Source organism: Oncorhynchus tshawytscha, linkage group LG14 (genome assembly GCF_018296145.1).
Source record: "Oncorhynchus tshawytscha isolate Ot180627B linkage group LG14, Otsh_v2.0, whole genome shotgun sequence".
NCBI classification, from domain to species: Eukaryota; Metazoa; Chordata; class Actinopteri; order Salmoniformes; family Salmonidae; genus Oncorhynchus; species Oncorhynchus tshawytscha.
The window spans coordinates 35,960,676-35,982,533 of NC_056442.1; the positions used below are offsets into that span (position 1 = coordinate 35,960,676).

Genomic DNA, 21,858 nt, shown 5'->3' on the forward strand with positions numbered 1-21,858 from the left:
CTGCCCAGGAAAACATTCCGTACACCCGGACTGTCCAGGCAGCATCCCGGAAACGGCCTGCATCTCTTTGGCTCATCTGACCACTGTCAGATGAAATGATGTACAAGTCAAACCCACTCTAATAAGTCTGTCTGTCTGTCTTTCTGCCTGTCTGTCTGAACACTGTGACCTGAGGTGGACGTGGCAGACTAATACTGACTAGGAATGCGCAGTGGTTTACAGTTTGCATTTACAAAAAATATATATGGTAGCTTGGAAATGATGCAGACAATTACGTTGATGGAGGCCACAATCTATCTCCAGTGCTAAAACTTATCTACCACGTAATATATATGTATATGAGTCTGGCATGGTATATGAATGAGATATCCCCATTGCTGGTGATGAGACAGTAATACTGACATTCATTTGTCTTGTCAGTTCGGTCTTCCATTTCTCAAATTGGTTCCCCACAATACAATCATTAAATGACACTCATCATTTAAATCGGGAGAGTTTGGTGTATGGGCAAAAAAATAAACCTTTTGTAATTCCTCGCATACTGTAAGGAGACCACTAACAACTCATTCAATCAGCATAATTGTAACTGTATATCACACAAGTGTTTGCCTAGCACAAGGCATGCTGTGCTCACTGCTCACATATACAAATGTAAGTATTCAGAAAGTTTGATAAATAAGATGTGGCAGATTTAGATATTGGTCATCGTCATTCATTTATTCACATTGTATAAACATTCTGGAGGATATGTACAGTGTGTCTTGATTTCATCACTTTGATGAACCCTTCTATGCCGACTTGTCAAACGTCCATATTTATATAAAGAACTCATTCTTACTAAGTTTCCTAGTTCCTGTGCCATTGTTATTACTGACTGAGTTGCACAGTAACATTTGATCAGATAAATACTGGTAATGTACTTTCCTTGTAGACATGTTGGAGGGCACAGAGTGTGTCGTGTCCAGGAGATCTCTTATGTCTATGTCTCACTGCCATCTCTTTGTCACTGTGTGTGGCAGTCTGGACCTTATAGTTCTTATCAGAGGTCTTGTGATTGGACCCAATCCCCCTCTCATCTAATGGCTTGTATGACTTAAAGTGCTGTCCCCAAAGAATATCATATTCAGTGTAGGAGGTCCTCACATCAATTACATGCTCCATGGTCTGGGGCTCCACTGTGAACAACCTGGCTCCATCTGGATCCATCCACAGAGTCAGCTCTCTCTGATCCAACAGGATGAACTCTCCCTCTTTGGTATGGTGAGATTTGATCAGCTTGGCTCTAATCTCTGCCACCAGCATGTGTGTCTCTTTCAAAGTCCTGACATTGAACATCAGGCACAGGCTCTCATCCCTCTCAGACCACACAGTGCTGACTGAACAACAAAGTGGGCAGCCTCCTCTTAGGCTTGGCTATCTTAGCCAGGATGTAGCCCAGCATCAGGACGTCTAACACTGATTCAATGATGGACTGTGCCATCATGAGAACCAGCCCGTCCATGCAGTTGACTGAGGCCTCTCTAGTGCCGTAGCCATTGATGATTTGGCTGTCCATGGAGATAGAGAGGGCCGAATGGAAACTGTTCAGCTTCTCAAAGCATGGCTGCCATTGCGATGTGTTCCACATCACCACGCAACCAGGCATCCAGGAAGTAGAGCTCTGCGAAGGCTGTCCAGGTGACATTGTAGCACAGGGTAAAGACAAACAGGATCCAGCTGTACTTCAGATCCATCAGGGTGCCGATCAGGTCACACATCTTGTTCTTGGAGCTGTATGACGAGCCGCGACACATTCCATCCTTGGTGAAGTAGCGATATTGCTGGCGACCATTAGAACTGGAACTCTTGTGGCTTATGTCTCCTGTACTCTTGGAGAAGAAGATGTGGCCTTGTACGGTGTTTTCTTCCCCTTATCAGGTTTACTAGAGCCTTTCTCAACCCAGGAGCTTGTATCATAACTGGAGCAGCTCCCAGCACTCCTGGTCTACCTTGCTTTGTGCTGTGATTGGATGAGCCTCTGACTGACCGGCAGTGGGCTTTGTCTGGTGTTGGCTGCCCCATGCCTAGCGCCAGTCTCGGAGAGAAATGCAGCCTTGGATGGCAAACAGGCATGGTGACATACTGACCCCTACTGGTGGCCCTGGAGATTTTCTTGGGATCGGGTATCCACCTGCAATCAAGACAGTAAGGTGTCATCTGAAATCTAACAGTGAAGATGTTGATAACAATATAATAATAAAAGAGTCATCTTTGCAGTGTATATTGAGACGTTATACTGACCCTTCTCAGGTATGGCCTGTATGGGTTATAAGTGAAGCTCTGGGTCTGATGTTCTTCCTGGGGTACGGGGGAGGTCCGTAGTTTCCATAGTCCCTATAGAGAGCACAGCTGTTGGAGATCACCGAGGAGAGCATGGATGGAATCCCTCTCTGTGGACTATAGACCAGTCACCAACACCTGAGATACAGAGAAAGAAATCGAGACAAACCGACAGGAGTGTCCACCGTTTATGCTATCAACAAGACGGTTTATCACCTGTGCAGTTAAACAAATCCTGTTTGTATCCAGTCTGAGAACATAGAGCTAGAGCTACAGGTGACATGTCCTTGTTTGTGTCTTTGTTGTAAAGACTAATGATGGAGAGGCTGGATAGTGTGTAATCCAGATGGTGTGTAATGTGGTTTGCTTTAACTGTCCACCATGCTCACACTAATTAAACAGAGGGGATTACATTAGCACCAGCTCTTAATCAATCTGCTCATCTACAGAGCATGACCATGGATTTCAGGAGATTATAGAGGAGATACTCTTTTTTGCACATGTGTAACTAAATTTAGCCCACCTTCTATCTTTTCAAAATGGCTCCATTACATTTGGTGGATCTCAAGCTCATCAACAACATAAATAGGACAGGATAGTTCTGTGTTACCACAGTTGTAATACTGTGGTAATACACTAGTGGACTATTCCATCATTGCAAACAAAGTAGGAGCTTTTTTTACTACATCCAAGTCATTATCTGTTGTCACTATGCTCTGCTGGTGGATAAACTGTTTTCAGCATATCCTCTCTAGGTAACTAACTCCCTGAATCGAAAAAACACAATACAAATTAAAACACAGCATTGCTATTGTCAATACCAAAACATCCCAAACCCACAAATAAACATAGACACAAGTACACATAAACAAAGGTAGTACCTGTGATGAAGAATTCCCTCTTGTTATTGACTGGATTCAGTTACTGTATGGCTGCCATTCTGCTTAGTGTTGGACACAACAGTGTGTGTGGTAGAGCAGAGGGAGAGAGGGCAGGGAGGCAGCGACTGATCCCTTCCCTCATCTGTAGCAGCTAGTCAAACCCACCCAGCTGTTAGTCTGGCATCGTGCCACTAAGGGTCACCAAACCGCCTGTCATGACTTCAGCCGCATGCTACAGTGAGACAGGAAAACACAATCCTTTTTTATTGTCATGTTTATTTTTTGCTACTTTATTTTGAAAGGTGCAAATAAAATGTATTATTATTGACACAACCTTCATGGATCTTTTTGGTATTTTATTAGGGTCCCCATTAGCTGTTGCGAAAGCAGCAGCTGCTCTTCTTGTGGTCCACACAAAACATGACACAATACAGAACAATAATAGACAAGAACAGCTCAAGAACAGAACTACATACAATTAGCATTTTGATCTTTTATAACATCTTCAAACATGGAACATATTCCTGTAGTGCATGTGAATAGTATGCACCAAAACCATACAGTAAGAACTCACTTTACTTGACTGATGACACAATAAAGATCTGCACTGTAAAAGAGTTTCTATTTGATTCTTTTTTCATCATGCCACAGAACACTGATGCGTAAAAAGAGCTGTGTCTGAATCCACACTGAGAAAACACTTGCACACACAGTGTTACAAAGCTGTAATGCAAAGGGATTTAACACACATGGCAAGAAGAACAACCCTGATTGGACACCAGGACAAGCATTGACTGAACTGGTGCTGAGGTAGACAAACATTTACATAATATCTACCTAAATGATGATCATCACATCCTGCTAGAACACATACCAAATAAAAGTACTTCTGCTTTGTTACAACATAGAACGATCAAAGAAAACACTTTTTTGAAAGAGCTTTGTTAGTTTTGGTCCACCACGGAAATCCTAAGATCCTTATAGTGCATGTGTATGTAGAATAGGACAGTAGTACAGTGAGGATGAGTCGGTGCTTTTAATTCTTTTCATGGCATTGAGTGTTGGCTTTTTGTTCTAGAAGGCCATAGTGTTACCTAGACCCATATATGCTGATCATGTAGCTTTATAAAGGTTATTAACAATACCACTATGTATTCTGTGTCTTCTGTGCATTTTATCACCATTCGACAAGACAGAACATTTTGAAAGAAAATCTCACTCGTAAACTTTGCTTTGAGGCTTGAGGTGCCTGGGGCATAATACCATAGTCATTAGAACAAGTATCTTGTTTCAAATGACAATGTTTAGACAATAGGGTCTACTATGGCATGGCAGTGAAAATCAGTTCTTCACCAACAATAAACAAACACCCAGGAACAACAACGGTCAATACAACAAACATATACTGTATTCATGTATTCAGCACATCTATTCTCCATTTATAAAAGAGGCACAGGGAGGGCTCTTACTCAAATCAGACTCCAGAGACTTACAAAACACACAAGAAAAGATGTTTCTGAAATCAAAACAAATGTAAACAAATTGCAGATCACTGTAATACAAAAATACAACATTTTAAAATCAGAGAAGCCCTCTTTTGGCTCTCGTCTAGGAACAAGATACAATCACATTTACAGCAACAGACATCACAACTGACGATAACCTGCTTTTAGTGATTCAACCTTTCACGTTTAGTAAAAAGACAACACTTTTACTCACATGTTCTTTCTTTTCACTTAGAAAATGTTTTAATTCTGTGGTTTAACAGACTGCTATACTTCTACTGATAAAAAAATGATTCACACAAAAGTCACTTTGAAGGCTTTCAAATCTTTTTTTCTACCCAACAGGCAACCGTCCAAATCAATTCCATTGATTAATTCTCAGAACATTTCAAGCCGCTTCACCAATATAAAAGGACATTTGAAGGTAAATCTACAGACGATGGATGAAAACACAATGAAAAACACCAGTTCTAAGATGTGCTATTGCCTCTGTGCAAAAGTTGAAGATCGAAGAGGTAGCGCTTATTCTAATATCAAAATAAACGGCCTTGTGGTTGGGTAAAAATAACCAACACCTATTTGGTAACAAAATCGATGCATGACATAAATAGCAAAACCTGTTACACCTTAATGCTTGTCAATCAGCATGAGCAGATAGACTAACTGACAGGTAGGGGAAATTATATGCTTAATATGCACACTGGAAAAATAAGACACAAATTAAATCAAGCTTATGGAGACCATTCAAGTAAAACATGCAAAAAACAAACACCCCAAAAAATCAATAACAGGAAATGTGACAGGAAATAATAACCCAGGAAATGTTTGTTTGTCTCAACCAATCTACGTAGTAAGGGTGGCAATAGTACTGCAATTCGACCAGAGAAGTTCTACGTCTCACAATCAGAGTCACAACAGATAGAACTCAATATCCCTTCTAGTGCAACACTTTCACTGCTGTAGTAACCTGACCAGTAGTCTTTCAGTCTTCAACACATACGCAGGTTTAATGTAATAACAGATAACACTTTCACTGCTGTGGTAACCTGACCAGTAGTCTTTCAGTCTTCAACACATATGGAGGTTTAATGTAATGACAGATCATCGTGGCAATTCGCGATAAAAGCAATCAAACCACAGAAATGATCAACTTGCTTGTCTTTAGAGGAAATAATAAGATGAAAAACCTGCCCACACATAGGATAGTGTGTCTTAGTGTCTAAGTCCTACTCAGACGTAGCATACGTACAGGTAGGTCTTCTCTATCCTCCAGTCCAGGGGCACATCCTCGGGTCTGTGGCTCTTCATGTGTTTCTGCATGGCTGCCAGGCTGGGGCAGAAGTCCTGGCAGATGGTACACTGGTAGGGCGACGCTCCGTTGTGGGTGCGCAGGTGCTTGATCATGGCAGAGTAGTCCCTGGATCGCTGGTGACAGATCTTGCACTCAAATGGCTTCTCACCTATAGGAATACAACAGCATACTCGTGAAACCTTTCCTTGACTATGCGCTAAAACCAGTGGTACTATCTGACACACATTGGTTTGACCTGTGTGTATGCTGTTATGAACACAAAACAATCTAAAGTGTGTTATTATTACGACCACACACTGCTCTCTAACCTGTGTGTACGCGGTAGTGGGTCTCCAGCTGGTGCTTGAGGCTGAACCTTTTGCCACAGCCGTTACACTCGTAAGGCTTCTCTCCCGTGTGGATGCGTTTGTGTCCCCTCAACATGCCATCGTCCCGGAAACAGCTCCCACAGAACTCACACTCAAACGGGTGGTCACCTGGAGACAGGTTAGACACAGGTTGGGTAAAGGTTGGATACACGTTGTTACAGGTTTCATAATGCTAAACAGTATCAAACGGTTCAGGTAGGCCTCCGCTCTTCAGCCAATGGTATCAAAAGTGTTACTTTATCGTGACTACTACTTTTAATGTAGTTGTACAGGTCAATAAAAACAGAATCTTTGCATATCAGGTTGGAAAAAAGAATGTGCTTTCAGATATACAGGTCTCACATTATTATATACAGTATATTATATAATTATTATATACAGTATATTATATTATAATTATATACAGTATATTATATAATTATTATATACAGTATATTATATTATAATTATATACAGTATATTATATTATTATTATATACAGTATATTATCATTATATACAGTATATTATTATTATATACAGTATATTATCATTATATACAGAAGATTATTATTATATACAGTATATTATATGATTATTATATATGGTATATTATATTATTATTATATACAGTATATTATATTATTATTATATACAGTATATTATATTATTATTATGTACAGTACTGGGCAAAAGTTTTAGGCAGGTGTGAAAAAATGCTGTAAAGCAAGAATGCTTTCAAAAATAGACATTAATAGATTATAGATAGATTAATAGATTATATTTATCAATTATCTAGATGCAAAGTGAGTGAACAGAAGACAAATCTAAATCAAATCCATATTTGGTGTGACCACCCTTTGCCTTCAAAACAGCATCAATTCTTGGTGGTACGCTTGCACAAAGTCAGGGATTTTGTAGACATATTGTCAGGTGTATGATTAAACAATTATACCAAACAGGTGCTAATGATCATCAATTCAATATGTAGGTTGAAACACAATCATGAACTGAAACAGCTGTGTAGGAGGAATAAAACTGGGTGAGGAACAGCCAAACTCAGCTAACAAGGTGAGGTTGCTGAAGACAGTTTACTGTCAAAAGTCATACACCATGGAAAGACTGAGCACAGCCACAAGACACAAGGTAGTTATACTACATCAACAAGGTCTCTCCCAGGCAGACATTTCAAGGGAGACAGGGGTTTCCAGATGTGATGTCCAAGCTCTTTTGAAGAAGCACAAAGAAACGGACAACGTTGAGGACCGTAGACTCAGTGGTCGGCCAAGGAAACTTACTGCAGCAGACGAAAGACACATCATGCTTACTTCCCTTCACAATCAGATGTCCAGCAGTGCCATCAGCTCAGAATTGGCAGAAAACAGTGGGACCCTGGTATACCCATTTACTGTCCTGAGAAGCCTGATCAGAAGTGGCCTTCATGGTAGACTTGCGGCCAAAAAGCCATACCTCCGACGTGGAAACAAGGCCAAGCAACTCAACTATGCACGAAAACACAGGAACTGAGGTGCAGATTAATGGCAGCAGGTGCTCTGAACTGATGAGTAAAATACTTGGCTGTAGCAGAAGGCAGTTTGTTCGCCAAAGGGCTGGAGAGGGGTACACGAATGAGTGTCTGCAGGCAACAGTGAAGCATGGTGGAGGTTCCTAGCAAGTTTGGGGCTCCATTTCTGCAAATGGAGTTGGGGATTTGGTCAGAATTAATGGTCTCCTCAATGCTGAGAAGTACAGGCAGATCCTTATCCATCGTGCAATACCATCAGGGAGGCATGTGATTGGCCACAAATGTATTCTGCAGCATGACAACAATCCCAAACATACAGCGAAAGTCATTAAGAACTATCTTCAGCGTAAAGAAGAACAAGGAGTCCTGGAAGTGATGGTATGGCCCCCACAGAGCCCTGATCTGAACATCATCATGTCTGTCTGGGAATACATGAAAAGAGAGAAGCACCTGAGGCTGCCTAAATCCACAGAAGAACTGTGGTTAGTTCTCCAAGATGTTTGGGCCAACCGACTTGCCGAGTTCCTTCAAAAACTGTGTGCAAGTGTACCTAGAAGAATTTATGCCGTTTTGAAGGCAAAGGGTGGACACACCAAATATTGATTTTATGTAGATTTAACTTCTGTTTACTCACTTTGCATTTTGTTAATTGATAAATATAATGTATTAACATGTCTATTTTTGAAAGCATTCTTACTTTACAGCATTTTTTCACACCTGCCTAAAACTTTTGCCCAGTACTGTACATAATAATAATATAATATACTGTATATAATAATAATATAATATACTGTATTTAACAATAATAATATAATATACTGTATTTAATAATAATAATATAATATACTGAAGACAATAATAATATAATATACTGTATTTAACAATAATAATATAATATACTGTATTTAATAATAATAATATAATATACTATATTTAATAATAATAATATAATACACTGTATTTAATAATAATAATATAATATACTGTATTTAATAATAATAAAATATACTGTATTTAATAATAATAATATAATATACTAGAGATAATAATAATATAATATACTGTATTTAATAATAATAATATAATACACTGTATTTAATAATAATAATATAATATACTATATTTAATAATAATATAATATACTGTATTTAATTATAATAATATAATATACTGTATTTAATAATAATAAAATATACTGTATTTAATAATAATAATATAATATACTAGAGATAATAATAATATAATATACTGTATTTAATAATAATAATATAATACACTGTATTTAATAATAATAATATAATATACTATATTTAATAATAATATAATATACTGTATTTAATTATAATAATATAATATACTGTATTTAATAATAATAATAATAATATAATATACTATATTTAATAATAATAATAATATAATATACTGTCTTTAATAATAATAATATAATATACTGTATTTAATAATAATAATATAATATACTATATTTAATAATAATAATAATATAATATACTGTACATAATATTGTGAGGACATAGAAGTCCTCCAGACAGGTGGGTCTTTCCATAGTTTATCCATCTCTCTCCGAGGCTGTGGCTTTGAGTCATCTGCAATGACCTATGTGTCTCATTAGCTCAGAGTCCTCAGCAACAGTCAAGTGGGACAGTACACTGCACTGCTCATCAGTCACATGACATGTACCCAATGATACTTCCAAGAAGACTGTGGTATAGACAAGATACACAATGATGGCCAAACTCCACTAATCAATTATGTTTTTCTTCAATTTAGATGTGATCAGAAAAAGTGGTCTCTCTCTCTCAATTCAATTCAATTCAAGGGGCTTTATTGGCATGGGAAACATATGTTAACATTGCCAAAGCAAGTGAAGTAGATAATATACAAAAGTGAAAAAACAAAAAAATGAACAGTAAACATTACACTCACAGAAGTTCCAAAAGAATAAAGACATTACAAATGTCATATTATGTACAGTTGAAGTCGGAAGTTTACGTACACTTAGGTTGGAGTCATTAAAACTTGTTTTTCAACCACTCCACAAATTTCTTGTTAACAAACTATAGTTTTGACAAGTAGGTTAGGACATCTATTTTGTGCATGACAAAAGTCATTGTTCCAACACTTGTTTACAGACAGATTATTTCACTTATAATTCACTGTATCACAATTCCAGTGGGTCAGAAGTTTACATACACTAAATTGACTGTGCCTTTAAACAGCTTGGAAAATTCCAGAAAATTATGGCATGGTTTATAAGCTTTTGATAGGCTAATTAACATCATTTGAGTCAATTGAAGGTGTACCTGTGGATGTATTTCAAGGCCTACCTTCAAACTCAGTGCCTCTTTGCTTGACATCAGGTGAAAATCAAAAGAAATCAGCCAAGACCTCAGATTTTTTTTTTAGACCTCCATAAGTCTGATTCATCCTTGGGAGCAATTTCCAAATGCCTGAAGGTACCACATTCATCTGTACAAACAATAGTACGCAAGTATAATCACCATGGGACCACGCAGCCGTCATATCGCTCAGGAAGGAGACGCTTTCTGTCTCCTAGAGATGAATGTACTTTGGTGCATAAAGTGCAAATCAATCCCAGAACAACAGCAAAGGACCTTGTGAAGACGCTGGAGGAAACAGGCACACATTTTTTTATCCACAGTAAAACAAGTTTTATATCGACAAAACCTGAAAGGACACTCAGCAAGGCTGCAAAACCGCCGTGAAAAAGCTACAGTTTTCAACTGCACATGGGAACAAGGATCGTACTTTTTGGAGAAATAGATAGTCCTCTGGTCTGATGAAACAAAAATAGAACTGTTTGGCCATAATGACCATCATTATGTTTGGAGGAAAAACGGGGAGGCTTGCAAGCCGAAGAACACCATCCCAACCCGTGAAGCACAGGGGTGGCAGCATCATGTTGTTGGGGTGCTTTGCTGCAGGAGGGACTGGTGCACTTCACAACATCTCAAGACATCAGTCAGGAAGTTAAAGCTTGATCGCAAATGGGTTTTCCAAATGGACAATGACCCCAAGCATACTTCCAAAGTTGTGGCAAAATTGGCTTAAGGACAACAAAGTCAAGGTATTGGAGTGGCCATCACAAAGCCCTAACCTCAATCCTATAGAAAATTTGTGGGCAAACCTGAAAAAGCGTGTGCGAGCAAGGAGGCCTCGAAACCTGATTCACTTACACCAGCTTTGTCAGGAGGAATGAGCCAAAATACCAGCAACAGTGTGTGAAAACCTTGTGAAGACTTACAGAAAACATTTGACCTCTGTCATTGCCAACAAAGGGTATATAACAAAGTATTGAGATAAACTTTTGTTATTGACCAAATACTTATTTTCCACCATTATTTGCAAATAAATTCAGAAAAAAATCCTACAATGTGATTTTCTGGATTTTTTTTCTCATTTTGTCTGTCATAGTTGAAGTGTACCTATGATTAAAATTACAGTCCTCTCTCATCTTTTTAAGTGGGAGAACTTGCACAATTGGTGGCTGACTAAATACTTTTTTGCCCCACTGTATGTGTGACTTCCATGTTGAGGCCCTCTTTGCGGGTGTTGGTTGGGGTGGGGGTGTGGATGTGGCTGATGGTGTTGTGGTCTGGATGTAGGTGTGGGTCCTCTATGAGTAGATCCGGGGGAGGGGGGTCCCGCAGGTCTGGGAGAGTGTCTCCCTGGTCTGGGCGTTGTGTCTATTGATCTGTTGCTCCTGTGTGAAGTGTTGGGGCTGTATTTGAGAGCGTTGTCCTTTAGTGTCCGGCGAAGGTGGGCACTGCAGCCTTGTATAGGTGGACCTGGTCATAAAGGCTGTTCAAGTCCAGGGTGGAGTGGTGGGCCAGGTAAACATTTGGTTTTGAGGCACAGTCACGGGAAATACTTGCGTTTACCCGCTGTATGGCAGCAGGGTGGAAGTCTTTTCGTGGTAGCAGGGTGGATATAACCACTTGTGCATTGGGGAAAGTGGAATGTTCAGCTGTGGTGTCGAGAGTTTTGTCGGGATCTGAGGTGGGCTGTTCTGCTGGCTTCTCTGTGGGGGTGGCCACCTCTCCAGTGGGTTGTTCTCTGTCACCTGCCATCACCCTCACCCTCTCATCCAGCAGTCTGATCCTCTCCTCTAGTGCTCTGTTCTTCTCCTGCTTTTTCTCCTGTTGAAGTTGTCTCACCACAGTCCAGAGTGCAGATATGTCTCCCTCCACCTCCAGCTCTCCGGGTCTGGTTAAGGGGGTGTTGTTGTGCTGGACTGTTGTCAGGGTCTGTGCTGACTGGAGTGTAATCACCTGCTGTTCTAGCTTCACCTGCCTGACCAGTTGATTTCTTCAAACCAAGCTGCTTACCTATTGCAGATTCAGTCTTCCCAGCCTGGTGCAGGTCTACAATTTTGTTTCTGGTGTCCTTTGACAGCTCTTTGGTCTTGGCCATAGTGGAGTTTCATACTTTTCATACTTCTCATTTTTCAGCTGGGTGAATTTATCCTTCATTTCAATGAAGGAGTAGTACTTTGTGCTGGGAGGTTGACTTTCTGCTTGGGGTTGCCTGTCTGTGGGGTTATATAATGAAGAGGTCTGGTCTGACCTGCTCGGGGTGGGGGTATCTTCTCAAGTGAGAGCTTCTCCTGCTGAGCTAATTCTTTGATTAGGTGAAAGTCCAGCTGAAACTGTTTGGGGTTGCCCTGTACAATACTGTTCCAGACTTATAGAGATGTATATTAGCTGACTCAGAGTCCTCGTTGTCTAGTATCCTGAGTTTCCACCCCTCGGTAGTGTGCTAATATAGCACTATGTCATGCCAGGGGATGGTCTGTGTGGAAGATGAGGTTGCTGATGTTCCCATTTTTATAATAGTCAGCAAAAAGTGTCTCTTGATTTTCCATAAGGAGCTTCATTTTGTGATCTTTTCTTGCCTTATCATTCTTTACATGCACAGGGTACTGTATTTTAATTACCTCTGAACAGCGGGAGGCAGCTTCTAAGGCCTCTCCATTTGGTTGGAGTAGACTGCGCGACTCTCCTGCCATTGTTGGGCTAAAGGGCTTTGATACCTCTCACTTGACACGTCAGTGCTAATTGAAGTTGTATCAAGCTTGGTAGCCTTAACTTGGCATTCAGAGTCCTCATAAAATAATGTAATGTATCATCTCCTTGGCTTTTGGAAATGAAATATAGCTTCAGACTAAACATTACTCACTCAGTTCCAGGTTGGATGGTGTTTCCAGGTTTCTGTTGTTTTTCAGAGCATTTGCTGTATAGCTTTGGAATAATTATCTTTGGTAGTCTCTCTCTGAGAAAAACACAGACATTTGCTGTTCTGTAGATATTTATTTTGGTTTGCTCTGTCATTTGGGGAGAACTGCAGTAGAACTGACAGGCATTAATGGCAGGGGCCTAGAAGGCTGTGTCTAAGAACATAAACACATAAACTGGATAAAATAGCCTCAAACATAACACTGGCCATAACGAAGCATTGCTGTCATCAGGAAAGTGAATCATAGCGGAGTTTATTAACGTTAAGTGAACATAAACATGATAAATTAAGTGAAACTGACTGTAGACTGAAATTAAAAAACTCTGGTCTCATGCTACTTCAGTCTACTGCCAAGAGAGAAGGAGTAGTTCAAGTTATTTAAAGATCAAAGGCTTGAGGTTTATGGTTTATAGGAATTGGTGGTGGTGATGATGACGAAGATGACATAGGACATAGATGCAGTCCTTACCTGTGTGTGAGCGCAGGTGGCGTTTGAGGGTGGTGTGGCTGGGGAAGGTGTGGTCACAGTGGCTGCAGACGTAGCTGTGCATCCCTGCATGGACCTCCATGTGCTGCTGCAGAGCCTTCTGGGTCTGGAACCGCTTGGCACACAGCAGACAGAACACTGCCATGTCTGTCCCTGGAGACCACACAGAGACACAGACAGTTATTTCAGGACCAAACATACACTCAGTGGGGAAACTGGATCACTCAACTCTGAGCCTGAGTGTTCTGAGGAGAACACTTCTTTTAAAGAGCAAAGTGTTTCTTCCTAAACTAACCCCCTTGACAGGCGTGAAATACATTCAGTTTGACTTTATACACTTTTCTGATTGACGTTGACTTGGAAGTCATGGTCTTTTCGAGATCTTTTTTTGAACACAATACACAGGATGTTGGAACTGTCAATCACATAATCAATGCCTTCTCCTTATAGGATGTTAAAAGCGGAATTATTCTCCTCAATCCCCATCAAGCCTGTGTTCAAGCAGCCTCTGAAGTCCTCTGTGTCTGTTTACAGAGAGAGGCTGATAGAAGCTCCACCCTGAACGATGCCTCCACTATGAGCTATGTGCTGAATGTTAAGTAGTGATATCAAGCCATTAAAGGCAGGACTGCAGGAAAAACACAATCCTTTTAATCCTGTGTGTGACCTGGCATCACTTTGGGGCTGCTCTCCTGTTGCACTGAGAGTGGAGCGGAATACAGATAGGGAAACACAGGCTAGTTTTACTCACACAGGATCTGTGAAGAACCACCATTAAAACCACTCACACACATTATACAGGGTTCTTACTTGTTCTTAACACTATTCAATGACCCCTTTGCTTATCCCTTTCATGAAAATCCAAATGTGACGTAGGACTGAATGATCAGTTCATCGGGTAATCAATTCCACTGATAATAATGTACGAGTCTTGCAGAGAGGTGGTTAATGTTAGGTTATGAGGTCGGTATTTCTGTCTGCTCGGGTTGAGGATCATTTACAACGCAGGTCCCATTGCTCACGACTAGGATTCAATCAGACATTTCCAGCGGTGGATCATTAGTAAACAGGAGGCTATGCCAGCGTTTCATTGGAATTCAAGTGGGGTTGCTGAGTTGCATTTAAAATGCAGTCTGATGAGGTCCACTAAATCAAATCATTTGTTACTCTTATTGAAGTGCCTTGAGGCAACTGGCAATTAAATTGGAATTAGTACAGGAAAGAGATACAGGAACACTCACACTAATACAGGAGATTGTCAGACAGTGTTTGGAGTTCAATCAAGTTAACAGACAAGGATATTTATAGTCAATAATTCCAACAATTTCAGCAATAAATCATAGTACTTCTCTATTGTTTACCATTTTCCTGCAATCCACATGCTAAAATTTCTCCCAAATCTTTATTTTATTTTAGTCATGATTACTCCCAGATACATTTCACTTATTGAACCACTACATAACCTACTCTGAGTGAGTCAGTCAGTATCTTAGTGCGTCACATTACACGTGGTCCTCTTCACAAATGACTGGGAATACACCATTTGAAAGGCCTAGCTTACATCAGGCCTCATTTATAGGATGAAATGTGTCACTAATATTCAGAAAATTTCTAAGATTACATGCATCTGTGTTATTTTTCTTTTCTCTCTCGTTATTAGATATTGATCATGGGACTTGATGGAATTAAAGTAGGCTATGAGCTTGCTGTGGTTTGCCCTAAACGGCACTAGGAGAATGTAGCATTAATTCTACTCAATAGCAAAGAAGAGAGAAGATGAGAGATGTTCTCCACTCCACACAATGCAGCAGAAAGAGGGCCTACTGGAATGCACTGCACCTGTTAACTAGCTTTATTCCAGTGGCCATCTATCTTCACAATAGAAACACAATGTGGTTCGGACCCTCAATGGCCAGATCCATTAGTCATAGGCTCTTCATGCAACTCCTACACTTCCAGGCTTTGTGTAGTAGCCTAATGATCAGGGCTTTTCTCACCCACAGACCACAATGTTTTACCGATGGACAAAAGATCTTCCCTGTACCGCCCCCAACCCCGACTAGACAGGAAAGCTTCTCTGTTATGTCTCACTGTCCAGCTGACTATCTACTTTCTTTAGTTTCAGATTTTTTTCTAAAGAAGCAGAGCTACCTCTTGACTGGAATGCACCAACAATCTGGGCTAAATTAACATGTATCCTGAAAAGTAAAAAAGACCTTTAGGAACTGCAGAATCCATTCTGTGCTGCTTGACCGGTGGTACTAAATGGAGAATCATCTAAGAGAAATGTGTCAAGCCGTTCAATCTCCATGTGTCAGCAGGGGGCGTGCTCTCTACTCTTCTACTCCCTCTAGCCTCCAACATGCTGGATAGGACCTCAAATGATACAGCACCATGAGTTACTTCAGTTCTGTATGATTTTCCTCAGAAAATGTTCTCCCTCAGTATCATTCCTCAGCTCTTCTCATTCATTCATTCTTGAAATGACCATTTAATGACCATTCCCATATGTCTGCATTCTGCCTATTTTGAGCACTAAATCATTAAACAGGATGGATTCATTCTTGTTCTACTTGTCATGTCCTGCTTCTACACTCAGATGCTCAGTCAATACCCTCTCATCCCACTGCCATGAAAATAATGTGAAACTGTCAAAACAAAAAGTTCTCGCTTAACAATGATCTCAGTCCCACCTCCACAGTGACAAGTTCTTGAGTAATAGAGTAGTTACCAGAAACAACTCAACTTAATTGAAAGAAAATAACAGAAACACTAATACAAATAGTCCCTCAAATAAAAGCAGTAGATAAAAGTGACAGAGTCAGAGGTGCAGCACAAACAGTATGTATAATATAATAATATATGCTGACATTCATTAGTTTGATGACTACCTGCACCAGTCCACTCTGTTAACTTTCACACCTAAACACTTGCTTTCACAGCACCTTTTTTTCCCAGTAGGCTTTGCTCCTTAGTGCAGAGCAGCCTTTCTGTGAGAAAGCACAATCTCCAGTAGGCATGCCACTGCTCCCACTGGCCCCTGCTTTCTCACCCTTAACCAGACAAAGGGAATGGGACTTGGTCTCCTGACCTCTTGACCCTAGGTCCTCAATGCGGTAAACACCATGTAATCAATGGTATTCCTCAAAGGCTGGATGGCTGACTGAGCATTGTGCATCTATTGAGTCACACAGGGGAGGGGCCTTGTAGACATTCCACAGAGAAAGATTATTTAACTTCAGTATAGTTTCTCTCAGTAAATTTTAGACAGACAGTGTATACAGAACTAAACTCATTCCAGAGTTCCTATGTTCCAATTAAAAGAGGTGCCAAGAAACAAGACATTTCATAAAAATATTCTAGCCAGGAAGTTCAGCCTGATAGTTTAATTAAACGTCAACCGTTTATCAGATCAGACATCAGATCAGAACATGACATGGGAACATTTACATAACAGCCTGTCAATAGTCCAACTAAGGCAGGGAACACAGAGGAAGTGGCTCAACAGACAAAAACATGTCTCTAGGCAACCAGATTGGATCATGGCCCTCCTTGGGGTGAAGTGTTCAAACTAATCCCTCCATTCACAAATAAGCAAAGCCTGTTCCTTTTCTAAAGACCAACACAAGTTTCCCCACGCTGTGAATCTCACAGTAACCCCACTGCAAATTGAACAAGGGATTGCATAATGTTTATACAGATCTCTGTAATGTTAACCCTCTTTAGGTTTAGTTCACCATAGATCTCCATCTAATCTCATTGGTCTGTGTTAACAGCAGGTTTCTGTGCAGGTCTCACCATAACTACACTACAAAGCAACCATGGACTGCTCCTTTAAACCAGTATTCAAAAGAAGGTATGAATAGTTAAAGAGCTGTTTTGCTCAACCTACACAGTGGCTCTGGGAAATACTGAGCTATGAAGCTAAAGAGTTTAAACTAATTTTCTTAAGATCGTTGAAAGAGTTGAAAGGACTATGTCACACTCTTTAAAGAGCTTGCTTATTGGGTTAAGTCAGATTCGCTGAAAGGAGCTATAACTGATTGGCTCAACATCAAGGCGCTATGAGTAAAACTCCTAATATGGCTCACCTCAGCATGTTCACTCACTAGCTGCCCCTGTGACCCAGTTACACATATACACTATGTACATTACATTGAGCAATGAGCACCAGACCGTATATGACCCAATGCCTTCCCTATGAGTAAAAGATTTTGAAAATACGTATTTTTGGTTGAAAAGACATTGAAAAGACTGTGAAAAGACATAGGAAATATGTCTTTCAACCAATTTTGCACACTGGGTTCAGACTGCGTCGCTGTAGACTATATGTTATGATAAGTCTAGAGACAGACAGTAACCATACAGAACCTCAGATGATCCCAGGTTGGCCAGCCACTGATCAGCAGACCGCTAATCTACCAGAGTGAAGAACAACTAGCTCAATAATTAATGCAACAAGAGATACGTTGCTCGTGTTTAACCACCCTTCCATCTTCCATGGCCCGTTTCATTGAGGTCACCTGCTGTCTCCAATCTGGATGTTTAGCATATTTTGCCAATAGCATTCACTATGAAGTACATGAAGACAGAGTAGAAGCCTACAGGCCCTGAATGACTGGACTATCACTAGGCCGTGTGTACTTTGTAGCTAGAGGCCAGCAAAATAGACTGGGGTGTAAGTAGAGTACAGTATGACTCAGTACTTGAAGATCTGTACCAATGATTAGCTATTTATAAGTGGAATGGTGGTATACATTTCAACCGATTGCATATTCATTATTGTGAATGCAGCTTGCACAATAATTATTGCGCAATTAGATGAGGTCTATTTCATTGAGAAGTGGCTATGCTATGCACTTAGGCAGTATTGAATGTACAAGAAAGTGTGATGGAGTAGGATGTGTTCTCTGTATAATAGGGGTTATGTGTACTGTGGACATTCAGTACAGGAAGTGTTTATGTGTAGGATAAGGGCAGCTGTTTGTAAGAACACACAAAGACAGCACTCTTAGGGCCTTCTCCTGCAGGCAAGGTGGCAGAATGGTTAGCCACTATGTTCTGCACCATGTCCAGTCCATTACTACGCTCTATGATTTGCTTACATTTTCCAAAACTGTTCAAACAAGATGATACCACAGAGAACCTAACTAACATGGTCTAATGAAATAAGGTCATTGTTGCTTGAGAGTTTGAGACAGTTCCATTATTTTATTTTGGGTACTCACAAGTAGGTCAGAGGCAAAGCAGACGGCAACTGTGACAGAGAGGGCTGTGGCGGAGATGGAGTAAACAGCAGCACATGATGTTGTTTTCCTGGGAGAACAACCCTTCCATCCAATGCCCTCAGGAACTCCCCCCTAACCAGCCCCTTAATGCCAACCCACAGCCACTCACCTCTGACATTCACATTGCCAAAACACACTCTCACTCACTGGAAATAAGCTAGGCTCTGCAGTGCAGTCCCTATAGTGTGATTGATATGAGAGCCAACCAGGTCTTTGTCAGGTAGGGGTGTTTTCCTTCTTGAGGAGAATAGATCAGTAAACTAAAGGGCTATGGCTGCTAAGGTCTGACCTGTGATAATGTCTGTTTGGCTTCCTGGCATACTGTCACATGTATTTTTGATTTTATTTTATTTAACTAGGCAAGTTAAGAACAAATTCTTATTTACAATGACGGCCTGCCCCGGCCTAACCCAGATGACGCTGGGTCGTCCCTATGGGACTCCCAACCACGGCCGGATGTGATACAGCTTGGACATGGCGATATACAAAGCCATGGTAACAAGATTCATTCAGCCAGTGATCTCAAAGGTTATAAACCTAGGATGTGTTGAAAGTATAATCAAAAGAGGATCATAGCGCACTTAAAGTTTGATTGGTGTGTTAAACCAGTGAATCCTTCTTCAGTGTTTAAGTTACACACTGAAGAAGGCAAATAAGCAGAAACGTCTGTTTATGCTATCCTGATGCAGTAAGAATATATATTGTTTTAAAGAAATAAGCTTTATGTGATATCTTTTTGAGTGCAGAAGACCTGTCACACTTTTTCGCTTGTGTTGAAAGTATAAGAACATACAGTGAATGCATATTCTAAAAGAGAATGTGTACAGTAGCTGAATTCCTTAAAACCACCAAACAGCTCCAAAAGAATCATACCATTCTGGTCAGAGCACGAAGTGTACAAAGTGGCAGTAAGAGGGTCATTTATCACACTAGACCAAGTTGAGATCATGACAAAATGAGTGTGTAATGCCATCCTGTACCCTGCACTAGATACGCTGCCAAGCCGATAACTGACCCCTGGATGTTTACAACCTGAAGGAGAGGAGGTAGAAACTTTAGGCATCGTTAACACCCCTCCATGCCCACAGGCATTAACTATTCATATTGTGTGTGGCACCTGGAGTTACAGTTACATGCCAATGCTTCAGAGCGGGTTATCAGCTTTCTCTGACAGTAGCAGAAAAGGTGTGGATTCTGACACTCATTGTGGATCGACTGTAGGGTTTGTCTAAGATGATTAAAGGTAGAGTTTAATTTAGATACTGTAATGACTGGGATTCAGGCACTGGGAGAGGGTCTGAATATTTGGAAGGAAGACAAACATAGGCAGTTTTTCTTTCAACCTCATTTGTGTAACTTCGGTAGGAGATACCCAGTCACCTGATTAGAGGAGTGTCTCGCTAATTAAAACAATTGGGTTTCAGAATAGTTCCCAGGAACTGATGTTCATTATCTTCTGAGCTAGAGAGGATACATAGAATCTATCACCATGAGATCATTCCCAAACAAAATGTGTTGATCCAAGTTGTTGACATGAGTCAGAGCCATAGAGTAACAACCCTCTGGGCTCATCACGCACATAGCCTAGATGCATGGCATATCTATGACACTGTCATGTACTTGCAGTGTGGCCTAGGCTTGTCTGGCGTGTCAGGCTCGCCAGCACCGTGGTAAATAGGCATGCACCCACACGGGATACCAGGAGATATTAGTTGGTGATATCTGAGAGGGCCTTCCTGTCCTCGCTAGCCGCTGATAAATTATGGAGCAACATGACAGGGACAGTTTAACCCTGCCAGCACAATAACAAGGATGTTAATCCCCATAGTCATACGTTTATTAAACACTTTTTTGAATAAGCAGCAAGACAGACAGAATACATTACATATGCAGACCTCAAACGGTGTCTTGTCAATTGTAGCCTGCTTGTTTAAGGGTAGTGAATGAGTGTTTGTGAGTCATTGGGTACCTGTATGTTTTCAACCGTAAGCTATGTTTGTCTGTGTGTGTCTGTGTCTGTCAGACAGTACCTGTGTGCGTGTGTCTGTGTGTCTGTCATACAGTACCTGTGTGTGTCTGTCTGTGGGCCTCCAGAGCGTCTTCAGCAGAGAATGTAGCTCCACACTGATCACACACCAGGGCCTCAGCTCCAGCTGCAGGGGGACATCTCAGTCATGTGTCATCATCAAACACTCAACATATGGTGTACATTATTTTGTGAGATGTAAACATTCATGTATACAGTATGAGAAAACAATCAGCAATTTGTACAAAATAATTATGATCATGCTGTAGAGGGTGCAACTGAATTTGATGAGTGGGATTCATGGTTATGGCAACCAATGAGCATCTGAATCTCAGATGGCTATAAAAGCTCCACTTTTACTTCCGAATCAAACCAAATTTTTAAAAGGTGAGAAAGCTGTTGGATTAAAACCCATTTCAAACCTTGAGCCAATGCAATGCTCTATTTAAAGGTCACTAAGTAACCACCCTCTTCTGTTTACACTTTGGTTGTTTACAGTTACATTATGAGTCACACAGAGTAAAAAAGACCAGAACCCATTGGAAAAAACACAACTCTGGCCAAACAATGGCACCAGACAGTGTTCCATGGCCTCTCTATTTCACAGTGAGGAGCTGAGCTGAAGAGTTGTATTTACCCTGTTATCAGGCTCTGAACAGTGCACAGCCTGTCTGCCTGAGTTGACACAGAAGGACTGGGTGTTCTGTGCACAGCAGACAATCTGAGCCTGCGGCACATGCCTTTATCAAAAACACTCCCTAGCCATCTCCCTCAGTAAAACACAGCACCCTGCTCACCTTTGGAATGCCCTTGTCTTTTCCTATGAAGAAATCAGAGAAGACAAGGGCACTGACACCACTCAGCTATAGGAGATGCCAGTTGCCCTGACAAGTGG

The 21,858-nt window shown here is 40.6% G+C and overlaps 1 protein-coding gene across 2 annotated transcripts in view; it reads right to left on the bottom strand.

Moving 5' to 3' along the window:
- Positions 1–696: 696 nt before the first annotated feature.
- The window catches only part of LOC112267428 (zinc finger and BTB domain-containing protein 16-A-like), a 29,815-nt gene continuing 8,653 nt past the window's right edge, over positions 697–21,858 (bottom strand). Inside the window, exons 4-10 of one of the 2 annotated variants that reach the window (XM_042297443.1) lie at positions 21,004–21,090; positions 13,632–13,802; positions 6,326–6,493; positions 5,955–6,165; positions 3,201–3,432; positions 2,281–2,457; positions 697–2,170 (exon numbers count right to left, since the gene is read on the bottom strand). In XM_042297443.1, the coding sequence (XP_042153377.1) occupies positions 3,414–3,432; positions 5,955–6,165; positions 6,326–6,493; positions 13,632–13,802; positions 21,004–21,090 (656 nt within the window). In that variant the 3' untranslated portion in view covers positions 697–2,170; positions 2,281–2,457; positions 3,201–3,413. Of the gene's footprint in view, positions 2,171–2,280; positions 2,458–3,200; positions 3,433–4,217; positions 6,166–6,325; positions 6,494–13,631; positions 13,803–21,003; positions 21,091–21,858 lie in introns of those variants that run through there. The other variant, XM_042297442.1, reaches the window with a different exon arrangement.